Source organism: Abramis brama (genome assembly GCF_963993115.1).
Source record: "Abramis brama genome assembly, chromosome: 2".
Lineage (NCBI taxonomy): Eukaryota > Metazoa > Chordata > Actinopteri > Cypriniformes > Leuciscidae > Abramis > Abramis brama.
In genome coordinates, this window is record NC_139964.1 from 15883460 (window position 1) to 15909612 (window position 26153).

Here is a 26153-nt window from a genome sequence, read left to right on the forward strand (position 1 = left end):
TTAAGTTGATACTGATTAAGCTGGTACTGGTTAAGTTGGTACTGGTTAAATTGTTTTTCTCACCTCACTGCAGCATCAGGCTGATTAACTCTTATATCGTCATATTGACATTCATTCTCCTCTGCCCTCTTCGTCTCTGTCTTTCTGTGATGTTGGACAGTTGCGTACAGGATCTCCTCAGTATCTCTGGATTCAGGAGTTTTTCCTCTGATTTTTTTGGGCGTACAGAGAATCACTGGCTGAATCTTGTTCAGAAAGAGGCTTATCATGGACTGAAACGCTCTGTGACACGCAAGAATAGAGATCATTCTGAAATACAAGAAAATTTGTAATTATTATTAAGACATGTAAATCAGTTTGATCTGAAGATTCTCAGTCTAGAGCAGTTTGCCTCAAACTTTTCAGATCAAGTATCAGGTTAGATCAAATCAATGTAGTGATGTAAAATACAGTACATTTCATTGATTCACACACGGAGTGGAGAAGAATAGGGCAGAATGAGTAAATGAAGTGACATGTTCATTCATCACACTATATGTAAATGATTATGCAATTAGACCAACAAACCTATATTAAAACAATAAATATTTATAAGTATTCCATTAAACCATGGAACAATTAGTTAAATGTTTTCTTCAGTTTTATTTATTAATAATTTTTTTCCTGGACTGTGTTGACAAAGACTTTAATAATGTTAGTTTCCTATCAGTTCGTACAGTTACAGGCTGAGACACAAGGCGCGTTTCCATTAAAGATTTGAGCAAAACTTTTGCGATTTTTTCTAAATATTGATAAAAAACTATTGCGAAATGACAGTGTTTCCATTAACCGATGTCATGCGACTAAAACATCATTTTTTCCTCTCGCGATAAGTCATTCCAAAAATCATGGCAACGGACATTGGTAAGTTTATATATATCACAGCCACGTACTGCACTAGACATTATTATTATTATTAATGGAAGGAAACGTAGGTGTGTTATCCAAGCATTAATGGCAAGGAAAGACCCTTATACTGTGAGCGGCACATATGAGGTGTTACTGGGTTTTTCTCACTCATATCTGCTTCGAGGTCTTGATTGTGGAATTTCATTGAGGTTTAGAATCCAGTATTTCTGTCATTCTTTTGTCTTTTATGAATTTAAAAAAGAGCTCTGTCTCATATTCTGTCCAAACACACCACGTCATCTAAGTCAGGTGACTGTAAATGCTCAAAAACTGTTTCCATTGCAGTTTTGCAAAATATTCCTTTTTCGAATTGCCTGAAAAAACACCTCATATGCGAGCTTAAATACTTTTTTGCGATAAATGGGAGTTTTTGTGAAATTGACGTGTTTCCATTGGGCGTATTTTCAATTCGCAATTTCAATTTGCGCAATTTGAAGGGTAATGGAAACGCGGCTACAGATAACGGCTGATCGACTGATTTTCTGCTTCTGTAAAGTCATGTTGTGTTTGGATGATTTACCTCTTTCACTGTGTGATCTTCAGCTTTAACACTCCTTTGTTTCTTCCTGTTATAATCACAGACATTAACAGACATTGGACGAATGTATTAAATTAAGAGAAAATATGAACGCTGTTTTTAAAGATTACTAATAATCAAACACAAATGGATAATTTCCTTCTACATTAGACCAAAAGTGTACTTGTACAATCACTGCAGTTTTTTAACTCACAGTATAAACAGGATGATGATGATGATGATGAAGACTAATCCTCCAGATGCCGCTGTGATCACAATCACATTCCCAACAGCAACATGATGAACTGAAAGAGGAAGATCATCATGATTAACTCTCCAAACTGATGAATGATGTGAAGATACAGGAGTGTGTTAATAAAAGCTTCACCTGTGACAGTTACAGTGTCTGATCTCTGAGATCCATGTTGATTGTGAGCCTGACAGTAGAAGCGTCCACTCTGTAGTGCACTGAAACTCTGTCCAGATCCAACAGCTGAGGTTTCATTCTCCTTAAACCAGCTGAAGTTCAGAGCAGGAGGGTTTGAGTCACTGATGCAGTTCAGAGTCACTGAATCTCCCTCCTCTATTACACCAGATCCACTCATCAACACTGAGACACTCCTGGGAGGATCTAAAGACAAAAATGAAAATTCACAACACATATTAGAAAACTATTTTAACTTAAAATAAGTTTTTTAACAATATGTAGGTGATCATTAACTCACACATGACGTTTAAAGTCACAGTATCAGAGTATTTCTCTCCATGTTCATTGATGGACTTGCACTTGTATTCTCCACTGTCATCAGAGCTGATCTTTGAGATGTTGTAGATTCTTCCAGATCCTACAATCGTTCCTCCTTTAAACCAGCTGATTTCTGCAGGAGGGTTTGAGTCACTGATGCAGTTCAGAGTCACTGAATCTCCCTCCACTATTACACCAGATGGACTCATCAACACTGAGACGTTCCTGGGTGGATCTGATACAGAGAAATATTGATATCATTAACAATCATATTAAACTTAACATCACAGATGTTTCGAGGATTTAATGTCAGTTACTGAACTATCATTAAATCACACATGATGTTTAAAGTCACAGTATCAGAGTCTTTCTCTCCATGCTCATTGATGGACTTGCACTTGTATTCTCCACTGTCATCAGAGCTGATCTAAGACTAAGATATTATTGTTATAAATGTAAAATGGCAAGTGTCCCACGGGTGTCGGGAAGGGGCAGTCTTAAAAATAGTGGTTCAAACATTTTTATAAATAATACATTCAGATATTTATTCTTTGTAATGTTTGAAAAGTCACTCTGCACTCACACATGACATTGAGCTGAACCTCAGGAGAGATGTGAGTGTGTCCGTCTACAGCACAGCTATATCTGCCTGAATCCTCTCTTCTGACTGACTGCAGCAGGAGTTCATTGTTTCTGTCTCTTCTCTCAGTTAATGGCTGTGAGTTTCTGTACCAGATGAATGTTGCTCTGTCAGTCAGAGCGCAGCTGCTTTTACATCTCAGAGTGACTGAATCTCCCTCTGTCACTCTCTCAGGAGACTCCACCTGAAGATCTGAACACAACACACACATTATATCTAGTGCTGCTGTCATACACTGATTATTATTCAACATAATGCACAGAAGAAGAGATAAACCTCACCAAAGTCACCTGTGACATTAAGAGTCACTCCTGGATAACCAGTATATTTTCCATCAGGTTTATCAGTGATGAATCTGAAATAGTACATGCGTGAATCCTTCAGTGTCACATGACTCAGTCTGACGGTGCAGTTCTGCTGTTTATCTCCCAGATACTGAAGCCTCTGACTGTATTCAGGGTCATTAGACAGATCACGAGGATCTACACCATTCATATAATCATTGGTCCAGAACACTTTCTTCATCTGATGTCCAGTAGGGTATGTATAAGTGCATCTCATTATCACTGTTGAGTCCTTTAGTGCACAGATGTGTGAAGGACTGTAACTCACACCCCAACCAGCACTAGAAACCCCTGAAACACAGAATTCATCAAACTGTAAATGTTGTTTTATCTGTTATATTGGGACATGAAAACATGACAATACTTTATTGCTATTTGAAAACAGCGACTCATTACAGGAAATATAAGATAAATGTAAATAAATAATCTCAGTGTGAATTACTTTAAGACAGAGGAGTGAAGAGAGAAGCAAGAAATCAGCCAAAAACAACAAGCTGCACAATTACAGTTTTTCTGAATTGCTAAAACACATTTCTTGAAACCATCACTCACTTTCTCAAAACCTTAAACACAAAAGCAAATGTTCAAAACTCATTCAGAGAATCTCTGACTCTTCTGGCAAAATCAAACAATGCTTTCAGATCTTACACACATCAGTCAATATTAGAAACACTACAGATCATTCGTTAGACACTACATGAAGAATGGAGAACACAGAATCCAAAGCAGTTACAGGAGAAATATTTATTTATTTATTGCAACAAAGTAAACAAATTTTGCAATTCTGTAATAAAGTAGTACTGACACCTGACAGTGGTGAGTGAATAAATACTGTATGCACTGCAAGTACTGTATAGTATTGCACTGAATATTGTATAGTATGGAATGTCTGTATATTCAGCATTTGCATACTGTGAAATACAGTGACCAACTGCAGAAGCCCAAAAGGTTACAGTAAAAACTGTAAATGAAAAGCATGTTACTGTAAAGTACAGTCAGAAGAGTTGAGCAACTGCAGAATCAAGGTCAGTGAGAGAGATTTATTCTGCTTCAGCTTCACGTCTTCATGTCGGTCCGGCCGGAGAATATCATCTCTGCAGGAGAAGAGAAAAACCCTGAAGCAGATCCAGCCTTGACAACATTCTCCACACCTTCCTCTTCCTCTTCCTCCTCGTTCATCACCTCTTTCACACACTCTTCCTCCTCTAACTCACACTCTTCCTCCTCTTATAGACACACTCTTCTTCCTCTTATACTCACACTCTTCCTCCTCTAACTCACTCTTCCTCCTCTAACTCACTCTTCCTCCTCTAACTCACTCTTCCTCCTCTTATACTCACACTCTTCCACCTCTTATACTCATACTTACACTCGTACTCTTCCTCCTCTTACACTCACACTCTTCCTCCTCTTACACTTGTACTCTTCCTCCTCTTATACTCGTACTCTTCCTCCTCTTACACACACTCTTCCTCCTCTTACACTCATGCTCTTCCTCCTCTAACTCACTCTTCCTCCTCTTACACTCGCGCTCTTCCTCCTCTTACACTCACACTCTTCCTCCTCTTACACTCACACTCTTCCTCCTCTAACTCACACTCTTCCTCCTCTTACACTCACACTCTTCCTCCTCTAACTCACTCTTTCTCCTCTTACACTCACACTCTTCCTCCTCTTACACTCACACTCTTCCTCCTCTTATACTCACACTCTTCCTCCTCTAACTCACACTCTTCCTCCTCTTACACTCACACTCTTCCTCCTCTAACTCACTCTTCCTCCTCTTACACTCGTACTCTTCCTCCTCTTACACTCACACTCTTCCTCCTCTTATACTCACACTCTTCCTCCTCTAACTCATACTCTTCCTCCTCTTACACACACTCTTCCTCCTCTTATACTCGTACTCTTCCTCCTCTTACACTCACACTCTTCCTCCTCTAACTCACTCTTCCTCCTCTTACACTCGTACTCTTCCTCCTCTTACACTCGTACTCTTCCTCCTCTTACACTCGCACTCTTCCTCCTCTTATACTCCTCCTCTTACACTCGTACTCTTCCTCCTCTTACACTCGTACTCTTCCTCCTCTTACACACACTCTTCCTCCTCTTACACTCGTACTCTTCCTCCTCTTACACTCACACTCTTCCTCCTCTAACTCATACTCTTCCTCCTCTTACACACACTCTTCCTCCTCTTACACTCACACTCTTCCTCCTCTAACTCACTCTTCGTCCTCTAACTCACTCTTCCTCTTATACTCATACTCTTCCTCCTCTAACTCACACTCTTCCTCCTCTTATACTCACACTCTTCCTCCTCTTACACTCACACTCTTCCTCCTCTTACACTCACACTCTTCCTCCTCTTACACTCACACTCTTCCTCCTCTTACACACACTCTTCCTCCTCTTATACTCGTACTCTTCCTCCTCTTACACTCACACTCTTCCTCCTCTAACTCACTCTTCCTCCTCTTAAACTCGTACTCTTCCTCCTCTTACACTCGTACTCTTCCTCCTCTTACACTCGTACTCTTCCTCCTCTTACACTCGTACTCTTCCTCCTCTTACACACACTCTTCCTCCTCTTACACACACTCTTCCTCCTCTTACACTCGTACTCTTCCTCCTCTTACACTCACACTCTTCCTCCTCTAACTAACACTCTTCCTCCTCTTACACACACTCTTCCTCCTCTTACACTCACACTCTTCCTCCTCTAACTCACTCTTCGTCCTCTAACTCACTCTTCCTCTTATACTCATACTCTTCCTCCTCTAACTCACACTCTTCCTCCTCTTATACTCACTCACACTCTTCCTCCTCTTACACTCACACTCTTCCTCCTCTAACTCACTCTTCCTCCTCTTACACTCGTACTCTTCCTCCTCTTACACTCGTACTCTTCCTCCTCTTACACTCGTACTCTTCCTCCTCTTACACTCGTACTCTTCCTCCTCTTACACTCGTACTCTTCCTCCTCTTACACTCGTACTCTTCCTCCTCTAACTCACTCTTCTTCCTCTAACTCACTCTTCTTCCTCTAACTCACTCTTCTTCCTCTAACTCACTCTTCCTCCTCTTACACTCGTGCTCTTCCTCCTCTAACTCACTCTTCTTCCTCTTACACTCGTACTCTTCCTCCTCTTACACACACTCTTCCTCCTCTTACACTCACACTCTTCCTCCTCTAACTCACTCTTCGTCCTCTAACTCACTCTTCCTCTTATACTCATACTCTTCCTCCTCCTCTTACACTCGTACTCTTCTTCCTCTTACACTCGTACTCTTCCTCCTCTTACACACACTCTTCCTCCTCTTACACTCACACTCTTCCTCCTCTAACTCACTCTTCGTCCTCTAACTCACTCTTCCTCTTATACTCATACTCTTCCTCCTCCTCTTACACTCGTACTCTTCCTCCTCTTACACTCGTACTCTTCCTCCTCTTACACTCGTACTCTTCCTCCTCTTACACTCGTACTCTTCCTCCTCTTACACTCGTACTCTTCCTCCTCTTACTCTCGTACTCTTCCTCCTCTTACTCACACTCTTCCTCCTCTTATACTCACACTCTTCCTCTAACTCACTCTTCCTCCTCTAAGTCACTCTTCCTCCTCTAACTCACTCTTCCTCCTCTTACACTCATGCTCTTCCTCCTCTTACACTCGTGCTCTTCCTCCTCTTACACTCGTGCTCTTCCTCCTCTTACACTCGTGCTCTTCCTCCTCTTACACTCGTGCTCTTCCTCCTCTTACACTCGTACTCTTCCTCCTCTTACTCTCGTACTCTTCCTCCTCTTACTCTCGTACTCTTCCTCCTCTTACTCTCGTACTCTTCCTCCTCTTACTCTCGTACTCTTCCTCCTCTTATACTCACACTCTTCCTCTAACTCACTCTTCTTCCTCTAAGTCACTCTTCCTCCTCTAACTCACTCTTCCTCCTCTTACACTCGTGCTCTTCCTCCTCTTACACTCGTACTCTTCCTCCTCTTACACTCGTACTCTTCCTCCTCTTACACTCACACTCTTCCTCCTCTAACTCACACTCTTCCTCCTCTTACACACACTCTTCCTCCTCTTACACTCACACTCTTCCTCCTCTAACTCACTCTTCGTCCTCTAACTCACTCTTCCTCTTATACTCATACTCTTCCTCCTCTAACTCACACTCTTCCTCCTCTTATACTCACTCACACTCTTCCTCCTCTTACACTCACACTCTTCCTCCTCTAACTCACTCTTCCTCCTCTTACACTCGTACTCTTCCTCCTCTTACACTCGTACTCTTCCTCCTCTTACACTCGTACTCTTCCTCCTCTTACACTCGTACTCTTCCTCCTCTTACACTCGTACTCTTCCTCCTCTTACACTCGTACTCTTCCTCCTCTAACTCACTCTTCTTCCTCTAACTCACTCTTCTTCCTCTAACTCACTCTTCTTCCTCTAACTCACTCTTCCTCCTCTTACACTCGTGCTCTTCCTCCTCTAACTCACTCTTCTTCCTCTTACACTCGTACTCTTCCTCCTCTTACACACACTCTTCCTCCTCTTACACTCACACTCTTCCTCCTCTAACTCACTCTTCGTCCTCTAACTCACTCTTCCTCTTATACTCATACTCTTCCTCCTCCTCTTACACTCGTACTCTTTCTCCTCTTACACTCGTACTCTTCCTCCTCTTACACTCGTACTCTTCCTCCTCTTACACTCGTACTCTTCCTCCTCTTACACTCGTACTCTTCCTCCTCTTACACTCGTACTCTTCCTCCTCTTACACTCGTACTCTTCCTCCTCTTATACTCCTCCTCTTACACTCGTACTCTTCCTCCTCTTACACACACTCTTCCTCCTCTTACACTCGTACTCTTCCTCCTCTTACACTCACACTCTTCCTCCTCTAACTCATACTCTTCCTCCTCTTACACACACTCTTCCTCCTCTTACACTCACACTCTTCCTCCTCTAACTCACTCTTCGTCCTCTAACTCACTCTTCCTCTTATACTCATACTCTTCCTCCTCTAACTCACACTCTTCCTCCTCTTATACTCACACTCTTCCTCCTCTTATACTCACACTCTTCCTCCTCTTACACTCACACTCTTCCTCCTCTAACTCATACTCTTCCTCCTCTTACACACACTCTTCCTCCTCTTATACTCGTACTCTTCCTCCTCTTACACTCACACTCTTCCTCCTCTAACTCACTCTTCCTCCTCTTAAACTCGTACTCTTCCTCCTCTTACACTCGTACTCTTCCTCCTCTTACACTCGTACTCTTCCTCCTCTTACACTCGTACTCTTCCTCCTCTTACACACACTCTTCCTCCTCTTACACTCGTACTCTTCCTCCTCTTACACTCACACTCTTCCTCCTCTAACTCACACTCTTCCTCCTCTTACACACACTCTTCCTCCTCTTACACTCACACTCTTCCTCCTCTAACTCACTCTTCGTCCTCTAACTCACTCTTCCTCTTATACTCATACTCTTCCTCCTCTAACTCACACTCTTCCTCCTCTTATACTCACTCACACTCTTCCTCCTCTTACACTCACACTCTTCCTCCTCTAACTCACTCTTCCTCCTCTTACACTCGTACTCTTCCTCCTCTTACACTCGTACTCTTCCTCCTCTTACACTCGTACTCTTCCTCCTCTTACACTCGTACTCTTCCTCCTCTTACACTCGTACTCTTCCTCCTCTTACACTCGTACTCTTCCTCCTCTTACACTCGTACTCTTCCTCCTCTTACACTCGTACTCTTCCTCCTCTTACACTCGTACTCTTCCTCCTCTTACTCTCGTACTCTTCCTCCTCTTACTCTCGTACTCTTCCTCCTCTTCCTCACACTCTTCCTCCTCTTATACTCACACTCTTCCTCTAACTCACTCTTCTTCCTCTAACTCACTCTTCCTCCTCTAAGTCACTCTTCCTCCTCTAACTCACTCTTCCTCCTCTTACACTCGTGCTCTTCCTCCTCTTACACTCGTGCTCTTCCTCCTCTTACACTCGTGCTCTTCCTCCTCTTACACTCGTACTCTTCCTCCTCTTACTCTCGTACTCTTCCTCCTCTTACTCTCGTACTCTTCCTCCTCTTACTCTCGTACTCTTCCTCCTCTTACTCACACTCTTCCTCCTCTTATACTCACACTCTTCCTCTAACTCACTCTTCTTCCTCTAACTCACTCTTCTTCCTCTAACTCACTCTTCTTCCTCTAACTCACTCTTCCTCCTCTTACACTCGTGCTCTTCCTCCTCTAACTCACTCTTCTTCCTCTTACACTCGTACTCTTCCTCCTCTTACACACACTCTTCCTCCTCTTACACTCACACTCTTCCTCCTCTAACTCACTCTTCGTCCTCTAACTCACTCTTCCTCTTATACTCATACTCTTCCTCCTCCTCTTACACTCGTACTCTTCTTCCTCTTACACTCGTACTCTTCCTCCTCTTACACACACTCTTCCTCCTCTTACACTCACACTCTTCCTCCTCTAACTCACTCTTCGTCCTCTAACTCACTCTTCCTCTTATACTCATACTCTTCCTCCTCCTCTTACACTCGTACTCTTCCTCCTCTTACACTCGTACTCTTCCTCCTCTTACACTCGTACTCTTCCTCCTCTTACACTCGTACTCTTCCTCCTCTTACACTCGTACTCTTCCTCCTCTTACTCTCGTACTCTTCCTCCTCTTACTCTCGTACTCTTCCTCCTCTTACTCACACTCTTCCTCCTCTTATACTCACACTCTTCCTCTAACTCACTCTTCTTCCTCTAACTCACTCTTCCTCCTCTAAGTCACTCTTCCTCCTCTAACTCACTCTTCCTCCTCTTACACTCGTGCTCTTCCTCCTCTTACACTCGTGCTCTTCCTCCTCTTACACTCGTGCTCTTCCTCCTCTTACACTCGTGCTCTTCCTCCTCTTACACTCGTGCTCTTCCTCCTCTTACACTCGTGCTCTTCCTCCTCTTACACTCGTACTCTTCCTCCTCTTACTCTCGTACTCTTCCTCCTCTTACTCTCGTACTCTTCCTCCTCTTACTCTCGTACTCTTCCTCCTCTTACTCACACTCTTCCTCCTCTTATACTCACACTCTTCCTCTAACTCACTCTTCTTCCTCTAAGTCACTCTTCCTCCTCTAACTCACTCTTCCTCCTCTTACACTCGTGCTCTTCCTCCTCTTACACTCGTACTCTTCCTCCTCTTACACTCGTACTCTTCCTCCTCTTACACTCACACTCTTCCTCCTCTAACTCACACTCTTCCTCCTCTTACACACACTCTTCCTCCTCTTACACTCACACTCTTCCTCCTCTAACTCACTCTTCGTCCTCTAACTCACTCTTCCTCTTATACTCATACTCTTCCTCCTCTAACTCACACTCTTCCTCCTCTTACACTCACTCACACTCTTCCTCCTCTTACACTCACACTCTTCCTCCTCTTACACTCGTACTCTTCCTCCTCTTACACTCGTACTCTTCCTCCTCTTACACTCGTACTCTTCCTCCTCTTACACTCGTACTCTTCCTCCTCTTACACTCGTACTCTTCCTCCTCTTACACTCGTACTCTTCCTCCTCTAACTCACTCTTCTTCCTCTAACTCACTCTTCTTCCTCTAACTCACTCTTCTTCCTCTAACTCACTCTTCCTCCTCTTACACTCGTGCTCTTCCTCCTCTAACTCACTCTTCTTCCTCTTACACTCGTACTCTACCTCCTCTTACACACACTCTTCCTCCTCTTACACTCACAGTCTTCCTCCTCTAACTCACTCTTCGTCCTCTAACTCACTCTTCCTCTTATACTCATACTCTTCCTCCTCCTCTTACACTCGTACTCTTCCTCCTCTTACACTCGTACTCTTCCTCCTCTTACACTCGTACTCTTCCTCCTCTTACACTCGTACTCTTCCTCCTCTTACACTCGTACTCTTCCTCCTCTTATACTCCTCTTACACTCGTACTCTTCCTCCTCTTACACTCGTACTCTTCCTCCTCTTACACACACTCTTCCTCCTCTTACACTCGTACTCTTCCTCCTCTTACACTCACACTCTTCCTCCTCTAACTCATACTCTTCCTCCTCTTACACACACTCTTCCTCCTCTTACACTCACACTCTTCCTCCTCTAACTCACTCTTCGTCCTCTAACTCACTCTTCCTCTTATACTCATACTCTTCCTCCTCTAACTCACACTCTTCCTCCTCTTATACTCACACTCTTCCTCCTCTTATACTCACACTCTTCCTCCTCTTACACTCACACTCTTCCTCCTCTAACTCATACTCTTCCTCCTCTTACACACACTCTTCCTCCTCTTATACTCGTACTCTTCCTCCTCTTACACTCACACTCTTCCTCCTCTAACTCACTCTTCCTCCTCTTAAACTCGTACTCTTCCTCCTCTTACACTCGTACTCTTCCTCCTCTTACACTCGTACTCTTCCTCCTCTTACACTCGTACTCTTCCTCCTCTTACACACACTCTTCCTCCTCTTACACTCGTACTCTTCCTCCTCTTACACTCACACTCTTCCTCCTCTAACTCACACTCTTCCTCCTCTTACACACACTCTTCCTCCTCTTACACTCACACTCTTCCTCCTCTAACTCACTCTTCGTCCTCTAACTCACTCTTCCTCTTATACTCATACTCTTCCTCCTCTAACTCACACTCTTCCTCCTCTTATACTCACTCACACTCTTCCTCCTCTTACACTCACACTCTTCCTCCTCTAACTCACTCTTCCTCCTCTTACACTCGTACTCTTCCTCCTCTTACACTCGTACTCTTCCTCCTCTTACACTCGTACTCTTCCTCCTCTTACACTCGTACTCTTCCTCCTCTTACACTCGTACTCTTCCTCCTCTTACACTCGTACTCTTCCTCCTCTTACACTCGTACTCTTCCTCCTCTAACTCACTCTTCTTCCTCTAACTCACTCTTCTTCCTCTAACTCACTCTTCTTCCTCTAACTCACTCTTCCTCCTCTTACACTCGTGCTCTTCCTCCTCTAACTCACTCTTCTTCCTCTTACACTCGTACTCTTCCTCCTCTTACACACACTCTTCCTCCTCTTACACTCACACTCTTCCTCCTCTAACTCACTCTTCGTCCTCTAACTCACTCTTCCTCTTATACTCATACTCTTCCTCCTCCTCTTACACTCGTACTCTTCTTCCTCTTACACTCGTACTCTTCCTCCTCTTACACACACTCTTCCTCCTCTTACACTCACACTCTTCCTCCTCTAACTCACTCTTCGTCCTCTAACTCACTCTTCCTCTTATACTCGTACTCTTCCTCCTCTTACACTCGTACTCTTCCTCCTCTTACACTCGTACTCTTCCTCCTCTTACACTCGTACTCTTCCTCCTCTTACACTCGTACTCTTCCTCCTCTTACACTCGTACTCTTCCTCCTCTTACACTCGTACTCTTCCTCCTCTTACTCTCGTACTCTTCCTCCTCTTACTCTCGTACTCTTCCTCCTCTTACTCACACTCTTCCTCCTCTTATACTCACACTCTTCCTCTAACTCACTCTTCTTCCTCTAACTCACTCTTCCTCCTCTAAGTCACTCTTCCTCCTCTAACTCACTCTTCCTCCTCTTACACTCGTGCTCTTCCTCCTTACACTCGTGCTCTTCCTCCTCTTACACTCGTGCTCTTCCTCCTCTTACACTCGTGCTCTTCCTCCTCTTACACTCGTACTCTTCCTCCTCTTACTCTCGTACTCTTCCTCCTCTTACTCTCGTACTCTTCCTCCTCTTACTCTCGTACTCTTCCTCCTCTTACTCACACTCTTCCTCCTCTTATACTCACACTCTTCCTCTAACTCACTCTTCTTCCTCTAACTCACTCTTCCTCCTCTAAGTCACTCTTCCTCCTCTAACTCACTCTTCCTCCTCTTACACTCGTGCTCTTCCTCCTCTTACACTCGTACTCTTCCTCCTCTTACACTCGTACTCTTCCTCCTCTTACACTCACACTCTTCCTCCTCTAACTCACACTCTTCCTCCTCTTACACACACTCTTCCTCCTCTTACACTCACACTCTTCCTCCTCTAACTCACTCTTCGTCCTCTAACTCACTCTTCCTCTTATACTCATACTCTTCCTCCTCTAACTCACACTCTTCCTCCTCTTATACTCACTCACACTCTTCCTCCTCTTACACTCACACTCTTCCTCCTCTAACTCACTCTTCCTCCTCTTACACTCGTACTCTTCCTCCTCTTACACTCGTACTCTTCCTCCTCTTACACTCGTACTCTTCCTCCTCTTACACTCGTACTCTTCCTCCTCTTACACTCGTACTCTTCCTCCTCTTACACTCGTACTCTTCCTCCTCTTACACTCGTACTCTTCCTCCTCTTACACTCGTACTCTTCCTCCTCTTACACTCGTACTCTTCCTCCTCTTACACTCGTGCTCTTCCTCCTCTAACTCACTCTTCTTCCTCTTACACTCGTACTCTTCCTCCTCTTACACACACTCTTCCTCCTCTTACACTCACACTCTTCCTCCTCTAACTCACTCTTCGTCCTCTAACTCACTCTTCCTCTTATACTCATACTCTTCCTCCTCCTCTTACATTCGTACTCTTCCTCCTCTTACACTCGTACTCTTCCTCCTCTTACACTCGTACTCTTCCTCCTCTTACACTCGTACTCTTCCTCCTCTTACACTCGTACTCTTCCTCCTCTTACACTCGTACTCTTCCTCCTCTTACACTCGTACTCTTCCTCCTCTTACACTCGTACTCTTCCTCCTCTTACTCTCGTACTCTTCCTCCTCTTACTCTCGTACTCTTCCTCCTCTTACTCACACTCTTCCTCCTCTTATACTCACACTCTTCCTCTAACTCACTCTTCTTCCTCTAACTCACTCTTCCTCCTTTAAGTCACTCTTCCTCCTCTAACTCACTCTTCCTCCTCTTACACTCGTGCTCTTCCTCCTCTTACACTCGTGCTCTTCCTCCTCTTACACTCGTGCTCTTCCTCCTCTTACACTCGTGCTCTTCCTCCTCTTACACTCGTGCTCTTCCTCCTCTTACACTCGTACTCTTCCTCCTCTTACTCTCGTACTCTTCCTCCTCTTACTCTCGTACTCTTCCTCCTCTTACTCTCGTACTCTTCCTCCTCTTACTCACACTCTTCCTCCTCTTATACTCACACTCTTCCTCTAACTCACTCTTCTTCCTCTAACTCACTCTTCCTCCTCTAAGTCACTCTTCCTCCTCTAACTCACTCTTCCTCCTCTTACACTCGTGCTCTTCCTCCTCTTACACTCGTACTCTTCCCCCTCTTACACTCGTGCTCTTCCTCCTCTTACACTCGTGCTCTTCCTCCTCTTACACTCGTGCTCTTCCTCCTCTTACACTCGCGCTCTTCCTCCTCTTACACTCGCGCTCTTCCTCCTCTTACACTCGCGCTCTTCCTCCTCTTACACTCGCGCTCTTCCTCCTCTTACACTCGCGCTCTTCCTCCTCTTACACTCGCGCTCTTCCTCCTCTAACTCACTCTTCCTCCTCTTATACTCACACTCTTCCTCCTCTTATACACACACTCTTCCTCCTCTTATACTCACACTCTTCCTCCTCCTATACACACACTCTTCCTCCTCTTATACTCACACTCTTCCTCCTCTTACACTCGTACTCTTCCTCCTCTAACTCACTCTTCTTCCTCTTACACTCGTACTCTTCCTCCTCTTACACTCGTACTCTTCCTACTCTTACACTCGTACTCTTCCTCCTCTAACTCACTCTTCTTCCTCTAACTCACTCTTCTTCCTCTAACTCACTCTTCTTCCTCTAACTCACTCTTCCTCCTCTAAGTCACTCTTCCTCCTCTAACTCACTCTTCCTCCTCTTACACTCGTGCTCTTCCTCCTCTTACACTCGTGCTCTTCCTCCTCTTACACTCGTACTCTTCCTCCTCTAACTCACTCTTCTTCCTCTTACACTCGTACTCTTCCTCCTCTTACACTCGTACTCTTCCTACTCTTACACTCGTACTCTTCCTCCTCTAACTCACTCTTCTTCCTCTAACTCACTCTTCTTCCTCTAACTCACTCTTCTTCCTCTAACTCACTCTTCCTCCTCTAAGTCACTCTTCCTCCTCTAACTCACTCTTCCTCCTCTTACACTCGTGCTCTTCCTCCTCTTACACTCGTGCTCTTCCTCCTCTTACACTCGTGCTCTTCCTCCTCTTACACTCGTGCTCTTCCTCCTCTTACACTCGTGCTCTTCCTCCTCTTACACTCGTGCTCTTCCTCCTCTTACACTCGTGCTCTTCCTCCTCTTACTCTCGTACTCTTCCTCCTCTTACTCACACTCTTCCTCCTCTTATACTCACACTCTTCCTCTAACTCACTCTTCTTCCTCTAACTCACTCTTCCTCCTCTAAGTCACTCTTCCTCCTCTAACTCACTCTTCCTCCTCTTACACTCGTGCTCTTCCTCCTCTTACACTCGTACTCTTCCTCCTCTTACACTTGTACTCTTCCTCCTCTAACTCACTCTTCTTCCTCTAACTCACTCTTCTTCCTCTAACTCACTCTTCTTCCTCTAACTCACTCTTCCTCCTCTTACACTCGTGCTCTTCCTCCTCTAACTCACTCTTCTTCCTCTAACTCACTCTTCCTCCTCTAAGTCACTCTTCCTCCTCTAACTCACTCTTCCTCCTCTTACACTCGTGCTCTTCCTCCTCTTACACTCGTACTCTTCCTCCTCTTACACTCGTACTCTTCCTCCTCTTACACTCGTGCTCTTCCTCCTCTAACTCACTCTTCTTCCTCTAACTCACTCTTCCTCCTCTAGGTCACTCTACCTCCTCTAACTCACTCTTCCTCCTCTTACACTCGTGCTCTTCCTCCTCTTACACTCGTACTCTTCCTCCTCTTACACTCGTACTCTTCCTCCTCTTACACTCGTACTCTTCCTCCTCTTACACTCGTACTCTTCCTCCTCTAACTCACTCTTCTTCCTCTAACTCACTCTTCTTCCTCTAACTCACTCTTCTTCCTCTAACTCACTCTTCTTCCTCTAACTCACTCTTCCTCCTCTTACACTCGTGCTCTTCCTCCTCTAACTCACTCTTCTTCCTCTAACTCACTCTTCCTCCTCTTACACTCGTACTCTTCCTCCTCAAACTCACTCTTCTTCCTCTAACTCACTCTTCTTCCTCTAACTCACTCTTCTTCCTCTAACTCACTCTTCTTCCTCTAACTCACTCTTCTTCCTCTAACTCACTCTTCTTCCTCTAACTCACTCTTCCTCCTCTTACACTCGTGCTCTTCCTCCTCTAACTCACTCTTCTTCCTCTTACACTCGTACTCTTCCTCCTCTTACACTCGTACTCTTCCTCCTCTAACTCACTCTTCTTCTTCTTCTAACTCACTCTTCTTCCTCTTACACTCGTACTCTTCCTCCTCTTACACACACTCTTCCTCCTCTTACACTCGTACTCTTCCTCCTCTTACACTCGTACTCTTCCTCCTCTTACACTCGTACTCTTCCTCCTCTTACACTTGTACTCTTCCTCCTCTTACACACACTCTTCCTCCTCTTACACACACTCTTCCTCCTCTTATACTCGTACTCTTCCTCCTCTTACACTCACACTCTTCCTCCTCTAACTCACTCTTCTTCTTCTAACTCACTCTTCTTCCTCTTACACTCGTACTCTTCCTCCTCTTACACACACTCTTCCTCCTCTTACACTCGTACTCTTCCTCCTCTTACACACACTCTTCCTCCTCTTATACTCGTACTCTTCCTCCTCTTACACTCGTACTCTTCCTCCTCTAACTCACTCTTCTTCTTCTAACTCACTCTTCTTCCTCTTACACTCGTACTCTTCCTCCTCTTACACACACTCTTCCTCCTCTTACACTCGTACTCTTCCTCCTCTTACACTCGTACTCTTCCTCCTCTTACACTCGTACTCTTCCTCCTCTTACACTCGTACTCTTCCTCCTCTTACACACACTCTTCCTCCTCTTACACACACTCTTCCTCCTCTTATACTCGTACTCTTCCTCCTCTTACACTCACACTCTTCCTCCTCTAACTCACTCTTCCTCCTCTTACACTCGTACTCTTCCTCCTCTTACACTCACACTCTTCCTCCTCTAACTCACTCTTCCTCCTCTTACACTCGTACTCTTCCTCCTCTTACACTCATACTCTTCCTCCTCTAACTCACTCTTCTTCTTCTAACTCACTCTTCTTCCTCTTACACTCGTACTCTTCCTCCTCTTACACACACTCTTCCTCCTCTTACACTCGTACTCTTCCTCCTCTTACACTCGTACTCTTCCTCCTCTTACACTCGTACTCTTCCTCCTCTTACACTCGTACTCTTCCTCCTCTTACACTTGTACTCTTCCTCCTCTTACACACACTCTTCCTCCTCTTACACACACTCTTCCTCCTCTTATACTCGTACTCTTCCTCCTCTTACACTCACACTCTTCCTCCTCTAACTCACTCTTCTTCTTCTAACTCACTCTTCTTCCTCTTACACTCGTACTCTTCCTCCTCTTACACACACTCTTCCTCCTCTTACACTCGTACTCTTCCTCCTCTTACACACACTCTTCCTCCTCTTATACTCGTACTCTTCCTCCTCTTACACTCGTACTCTTCCTCCTCTAACTCACTCTTCTTCTTCTAACTCACTCTTCTTCCTCTTACACTCGTACTCTTCCTCCTCTTACACACACTCTTCCTCCTCTTACACTCGTACTCTTCCTCCTCTTACACTCGTACTCTTCCTCCTCTTACACTCGTACTCTTCCTCCTCTTACACTCGTACTCTTCCTCCTCTTACACTTGTACTCTTCCTCCTCTTACACACACTCTTCCTCCTCTTACACACACTCTTCCTCCTCTTATACTCGTACTCTTCCTCCTCTTACACTCACACTCTTCCTCCTCTAACTCACTCTTCCTCCTCTTACACTCGTACTCTTCCTCCTCTTACACTCACACTCTTCCTCCTCTAACTCACTCTTCCTCCTCTTACACTCGTACTCTTCGTACTCTTCCTCCTCTTACACTCATACTCTTCCTCCTCTAACTCACTCTTCTTCTTCTAACTCACTCTTCTTCCTCTTACACTCGTACTCTTCCTCCTCTTACACACACTCTTCCTCCTCTTACACTCGTACTCTTCCTCCTCTTACACTCGTACTCTTCCTCCTCTTACACTTGTACTCTTCCTCCTCTTACACACACTCTTCCTCCTCTTACACACACTCTTCCTCCTCTTATACTCGTACTCTTCCTCACTCTTCTTCCTCTTACACTCGTACTCTTCCTCCTCTTACACACACTCTTCCTCCTCTTACACTCGTACTCTTCCTCCTCTTACACACACTCTTCCTCCTCTTATACTCGTACTCTTCCTCCTCTTACACTCGTACTCTTCCTCCTCTAACTCACTCTTCTTCTTCTAACTCACTCTTCTTCCTCTTACACTCGTACTCTTCCTCCTCTTACACACACTCTTCCTCCTCTTACACTCGTACTCTTCCTCCTCTTACACTCGTACTCTTCCTCCTCTTACACTCGTACTCTTCCTCCTCTTACACTTGTACTCTTCCTCCTCTTACACACACTCTTCCTCCTCTTACACACACTCTTCCTCCTCTTATACTCGTACTCTTCCTCCTCTTACACTCACACTCTTCCTCCTCTAACTCACTCTTCCTCCTCTTACACTCGTACTCTTCCTCCTCTTACACTCACACTCTTCCTCCTCTAACTCACTCTTCCTCCTCTTACACTCGTACTCTTCGTACTCTTCCTCCTCTTACACTCATACTCTTCCTCCTCTAACTCACTCTTCTTCTTCTAACTCACTCTTCTTCCTCTTACACTCGTACTCTTCCTCCTCTTACACACACTCTTCCTCCTCTTACACTCGTACTCTTCCTCCTCTTACACTCGTACTCTTCCTCCTCTTACACTTGTACTCTTCCTCCTCTTACACACACTCTTCCTCCTCTTACACACACTCTTCCTCCTCTTATACTCGTACTCTTCCTCCTCTTACACTCACACTCTTCCTCCTCTAACTCACTCTTCCTCCTCTAACTCACTCTTCCTCCTCTAACTCACTCTTCCTCCTCTTACACTCGTACTCTTCCTCCTCTTACACTCACACTCTTCCTCCTCTAACTCACTCTTCCTCCTCTTACACTCGTACTCTTCCTCCTCTTACACTCGTACTCTTCCTCCTCTTATACTCCTCCTCTTACACTCGTACTCTTCCTCCTCTTATACTCGTACTCTTCCTCCTCTTACACACACTCTTCCTCCTCTTACACTCGTACTCTTCCTCCTCTTACACTCACACTCTTCCTCCTCTTACACACACTCTTCCTCCTCTTATACTCGTACTCTTCCTCCTCTTACACTCTCACTCTTCCTCCTCTTACACTCGTACTCTTCCTCCTCTTACACTCGTACTCTTCCTCCTCTTACACTCGTACTCTTCCTCCTCTTACACTCGTACTCTTCCTCCTCTTATACTCCTCCTCTTACACGTACTCTTCCTCCTCTTATACTCGTACTCTTCCTCCTCTTACACACACTCTTCCTCCTCTTACACTCACACTCTTCCTCCTCTAACTCACTCTTCGTCCTCTAACTCACTCTTCCTCTTATACTCATACTCTTCCTCCTCTAACTCACACTCTTCCTCCTCTTATACTCACACTCTTCCTCCTCTTACACTCACACTCTTCCTCCTCTTACACTCACACTCTTCTAACTCACTCTTCCTCCTCTTACACTCGTACTCTTCCTCCTCTTACACTCGTACTCTTCCTCCTCTTACACTCGTACTCTTCCTCCTCTTACACTCGTACTCTTCCTCCTCTTACACTCGTACTCTTCCTCCTCTTATACTCCTCCTCTTATACTCGTACTCTTCCTCCTCTTACACACACTCTTCCTCCTCTTACACTCGTACTCTTCCTCCTCTTATACTCGTACTCTTCCTCCTCTTACACACACTCTTCCTCCTCTTACACTCGTACTCTTCCTCCTCTTACACACACTCTTCCTCCTCTTACACTCACACTCTTCCTCCTCTAACTCACTCTTCGTCCTCTAACTCACTCTTCCTCTTATACTCATACTCTTCCTCCTCTAACTCACTCTTCCTCCTCTTACACTCGTACTCTTCCTCCTCTTACACTCACTCTTCCTCCTCTTATACTCACACTCTTCCTCCTCTTATACTCACACTCTTCCTCCTCTAACTCATACTCTTCCTCCTCTTACACACACTCTTCCTCCTCTTACACTCACACTCTTCCTCCTCTAACTCACACTCTTCCTCCTCTTACACTCGTACTCTTCCTCCTCTTACACTCGTACTCTTCCTCCTCTTACACTCGTACTCTTCCTCCTCTTATACTCCTCCTCTTATACTCGTACTCTTCCTCCTCTTACACACACTCTTCCTCCTCTTACACTCGTACTCTTCCTCCTCTTACACACACTCTTCCTCCTCTTACACTCGTACTCTTCCTCCTCTTACACTCGTACTCTTCCTCCTCTTACACTCGTACTCTTCCTCCTCTAACTCACTCTTCTTCCTCTAACATACTCTTCTTCCTCTAACTTACTCTTCCTCCTCTTACACTCGCGCTCTTCCTCCTCTTACACTCGTGCTCTTCCTCCTCTTACACTCGTGCTCTTCCTCCTCTTACACTCGCGCTCTTCCTCCTCTAACTCACTCTTCCTCCTCTTATACTCACACTCGTCCTCCTCTTATACTCACACTCTTCCTCCTCTTATACACACACTCTTCCTCCTCTTATACACACACTCTTCCTCCTCTTATACTCACACTCTTCCTCCTCTAACTCACACTCTTCCTCCTCTTAAACACACACTATTCCTCCTCTTACACTCGTACTCTTCCTCCTCTTACACTCGTACTCTTCCTCCTCTTACACTCGTACTCTTCCTCCTCTTACACTTCCTCCTCTTATACTCACACTCTTCCTCCTCTTATACTCACACTCTTCCTCCTCTAACTCATACTCTTCCTCCTCTTACACGCACTCTTCCTCCTCTTACACTCACACTCTTCCTCCTCTAACTCACTCTTCGTCCTCTAACTCACTCTTCCTCTTATACTCATACTCTTCCTCCTCTAACTCACACTCTTCCTCCTCTTATACTCACACTCTTCCTCCTCTTATACTCACACTCTTTGTAAAAGTTTATACGATGAAATACCGTTCCAAATTATTTTACATCCTATCAGGACATATAAATAATCCTGCGGTATCTAAAGAGCCTAACCTTTAGTCGTACTTTTAAGAGTTAGGTGATCAGTCTCTACAAATTCGTATTTTATTATAAAGATAATAAGGATTATAAATATAATAAATGTCCCCTTCGTAGTATAAGTCTACCTGTTTAGGTACTCTTCAACCGTGTTTGCTATACAACAATAACCCTGTTATAAGTTGTTTCTTTAGCCAGGCGTGTCAATCAATCAAACAGTGCATACTGATTATTCACATATCAGAATTAATGCTCACCCTCTGTAGTTTTCCCCCGGTTCGGATCGTCCTGATCCAGGAAAGAAAAGGTGAAGCGTACTCAAAAATTCCAAGTTCCAGTCAGATGATTTTGAATAAATGTTTAACAATATTTATTAAAAGAATCAAAAATGAAAAGAATACTTGTTACAGAATATAATAGAGTACTTAGACTAACAGAGTAATATTAGCTATGCTTAAACAGCTTCTTGCATTCAGGAACTGCTGGGGTCCTGAATTGGAGATTGCAAGGATGAGCCCTTATCCGTCTCCAGTTCCTTTCTTTTATAATCCAGATTCGAATACCTTTCGTCATATTTACTGTAAGGCAAATCACATGTGCAGATGCTGATCCCAGCAAATGTCTTAACACTCTTATCCGTAGTTGCTTGACTGTCCAGTCGACGGAAATCCCCCCAGAAGATACAATAGCTTCTCTGTATGTGTGGACAAAGACCCATGTCACTGCTCTCTCATGTGACTTTGAGAGTAGCAGCGATGGACAGAAAAACTTTTCATACAAAACAATTATCATTGAACAGTCATGTGTTCTAAAAGACCAAGAATTGCATCTGCCGCAGTATTGGGTACAGGCTTCTTATTATGGCCCTTTCTGCGTTGTCGGCGAGTTTGAGGTATGGGTGAAGTGAATGAAATGCCGCTCTCAGGTGGATCCTCGTGACTTGACATCACACCCCCTTTCGGCATTAAATGAGCTTCTTTAATTCTTCTAAACTTGTTCAATCTAGCTCTAGGTTTTCTTGGTTTCAGTTTATCTACAAAATCTCTTACACCAAATCTATCCATTTTGCTCACAAAATCAGTACAGTAGATACTTGGGGTAATGCCGTCAAATTCTATCTCGTACAGTCTATGACTAATCCCATCATTTTTACATATCATCACTTTTAATGAGTTGGCTTGATCCTGGCTCATCCCAACTTGATGACACCAGGTTCTCAGACTCTGGATAACCTTCTGCCTGTACCACGGTTTGAGTGCTGGCTTCCACTGAAACTCGTGTTTGTTCCGCCAGACTTTCAGCAGTCTGTCCAAGTTCACTTGGTTGACTGCGAAGATGAGTCCTCTTTCGGCCACATCCAGAGTCAACGGTACCATTGTCCAGACTCCAGGGGCCTTTGATATGAGGACTCTCTGCGGGGACATAAACACAGCTATAATTGAATTTTTGTCTAGCACTTCCGGGTTGGCTAGGATTATCCAGAACCCAATGCCTGTAAACCATTCCTATTATTTCTTTTAAACCTCCATTTTTCTTTTTCTTTAGATACACCCGTGGTTCCAGGTGATATCTGGTAGCTGCATAATTATTTCTGTAGCCAGCCTGTACGGTTAGAATTTCACTGACCTTACAGCATTTAAATTTCATTGCCATGCACCATTCTATATAAATCTTTGACACCCAAGGACCACTACGGTCCATTCTTTTTCCTCGTTGAGTCACAGTCACTTGTACAATTTCATCCATCTTTACATTTTGTATTACAGTACAATTTGAACAGAGGTCTTGCCGCTGATTCATCAGAAAACATCTTATTCTTAAACCTCCTGGAAGCTTTCCACATATAACACAGTTCGTCTGTTTTTTAACTACATTTCTTGGTCCACAAATTTCATTTGAGATGCAGTCTATGTATCGTTTCCTTTGCCATCCAGAAGCTGATGCATCCTATTGGTAGGTTATAAAAGGGTTTGTCAGCTCAATATTGAAACAACATTCTTTACCAGCTTTTATCAGTTTTGTTACATAAAACCAATCATTACTAACTATTAATATTGCTATACCACACATCACATAATCATCATAGTACTCTGCAATCATCATTATCATAAATGCAGTTGCAACTACAGTTATTTCATAGACAGTCATTTTTGTACCTTCAATTTCTACTCTTCTTGTGGCAAGTATTATAAGATACAAAATCACCAATAGTGTAGAAGAGAGTACTATGTACTTTACAGATTGGATCCCAAGATAATACTTCAATAAATCACATGCAAAAAGTATTATATTAAGTGTTGCCAATCTGATCATGCCTCTAAGTCCAAAAATGGATTTTATCTTAGGGCTTTTCACAACTTGTCCTATTATCATGCTTGCCAGATTTAGCCTTTTCTCCAAATTAAATGAGGCTAGGTTACATATTGCAATTGGAATTTGCCATAACCCTTGTAAACCCATTAACATACATATCCAATAAAGGATCAAAATTACATTGTAGATTATAATTTGAAATTTATTTACAGGCAATTCAGAACAAGTTGCAGTGGAGTTGTTTCCCCAATTTGGTTTTGTTAAAGCCATTCTTCAGGTTTCTCAAAACTTTTTAGCTGGTATACTCCGTTCAGTATGCTGGTTTTCAGGAGAATGAAGTGATTTTACGAGCCACTAACTTTTTACGATCTTTGAATTAGCCGTAGGCACCTTCTCCTTCACTCTCATTCTCGGACTCTGAAAGATCAGCTGACAGTCGAATCTTTCTATATTTGGCTTGGACAGCTAACTGTTTTAGCTTCCTACAATGTAAGCATATTTTCACTAATTTAATTAGAATACCTATTATCACAATGATTGCTATCGTGACTCCCACACAATAAAGAATAGTTTTTACTATCTCCCATGCGTCTGTCATTATACTCCATACATTTGTGGCCACTGCCTTAATTTTCCCGCCTATATCTTCGAATGCTGTTTTCACTATTCTCCCAATTAATTTAATCAAAGTTACGTCTGAAGGGCTTCTGGTTTTTGACCAGTAGTCTAAACGGTGAATCCAGTGAGCTCCAAGGCTCTCCGATTCTGTTAAATCATCGACTGGATGTAATAAGTCTTTCCACTCACTTATATATTTAATATAAGGTATAATAGCACATATTTTCCTGATTTGCGTTTCTCCTACCATTTGCTTTAGAATCAGTGGAGTAATCTTTAAGTTCTCTCCTGCCCAGAGGGCGCCTTCCATGGCTTCGTAGTTGCATGACATATAATTCCTATCAATGTTCCCCTTTGTGTTTTTAGCTGCGTAAGATTGCATTATGGGGGCACTAAAAGTTGCATGTTGCCAATTGTTAAATAGGTCCCCTCTGCATAAATATTTAGTTTCTACGCGGTCACTCCAAAATTCGATCTTTTTATTATCCATTCTTTCACCTACCATCAATACTTCTGTTCCTAAGTCGAATTCTTTAACACATTTAAGGTTATATGCTATCCTTTTTCCTTTTGAAGATTTTACAATATCAAAATTGCCTCGTCTTGTGCACGGCTCTCCATACCAATCCGTAACATTCCATCTTTTGTTGAAGTTTCCTCGAGTGGGCCTGATATATATTTTACTCTGAGTTCCCCACGAGTAACTATCTGGATCAGATACTTTTAAATAATAGCCAGTTTCCCATTGTCCTATATTTTGGGATTTATAGGAGTTTAAGATTTTGTGTGAACCTAGATATTTCATGTGTAACGGCCATACAAGGTTGCCTTCTTTTCTTCCAGTATGTACATCTTTTATATCTTGATGTCTTCCGTGGTATCTTATGTAACCATTAGGTCTTTTAGTGATGGTATAATGCTTTAACGCTTCTCCTCCCTGCAGCATGTATAACAACAATGCGCTCCTATATTGTTGCTCCATCACTTTTGTTGTTAGGTATTTTGATATTCCGGAGATAGCTATAAGTTTCTCTGGAATACCTGCATTTGGAAAATATTCTAGCGTATATGGATGTTTATAATTTCCATTTGCTCTTTTCTTTCCTTCTAATGTGGCTTTCACAGTCCACGTAGTCCTATCTGCTTCACTACCTGTTCCTTGTGTGAAATTATAATTCTTTATTATCCATTTGTGCCATATAGTAATAGTATCTTTCTCATATTTTTCCATAAGAGTTTGATTCCATGGAGCTTCAGCTTTTATGACACAATACCAAACTTTTTTCTCCGGGTTTAATTTACGAGCACACTGCTTTTCGTGATCAACTGTTGATCTGTCTTTGTTACTTGGCCAGACCATCTTTCCCAACCAGGGACATGGTATTTTATGGCACATAGGTGTAGCTCTAGGCCTATGGTTGCAGTCTATGCACTCTGTGGTTTTTGCAGGAATTATAGGTTTGTTTTCATGGATTGAATGAATTATAGTTTTATCTTGGAATTCACTCATACGAAGCCAACGATCTATTGGTTTTGGCCCTGCGCGTTGCGCTGCAGGTGTCAGTGGACTTGATTTTGGTGACTCCCTTCCTTTGGTTTCTTCCATGTCACCTGCCACTTCAAAGTCATCTGCCACTTCTAAATCATCTGCCACTTCTAAATCATCTTGGTTCTCTTTGTCTACTACCTTTACTC

General features: G+C 43.5%; 2 protein-coding genes across 2 annotated transcripts in view; both read right to left on the reverse strand.

Moving 5' to 3' along the window:
- LOC311077773 (B-cell receptor CD22-like) overlaps positions 1-26153 on the reverse strand; it is a 251511-nt gene that overhangs the window by 157535 nt on the left and 67823 nt on the right. The window lies entirely within an intron of this gene.
- Positions 2070-24248, reverse strand: LOC311069499 (uncharacterized protein; the record flags this gene model as incomplete). The annotated part of the gene is made up of 5 exons (XM_084092699.1): positions 2070-2096; positions 2783-3042; positions 3141-3485; positions 22691-22939; positions 24200-24248. The coding sequence occupies 5 exons, from the start codon at positions 24246-24248 to the stop codon at positions 2070-2072; spliced, it is 930 nt and encodes a 309-aa protein (XP_083948825.1).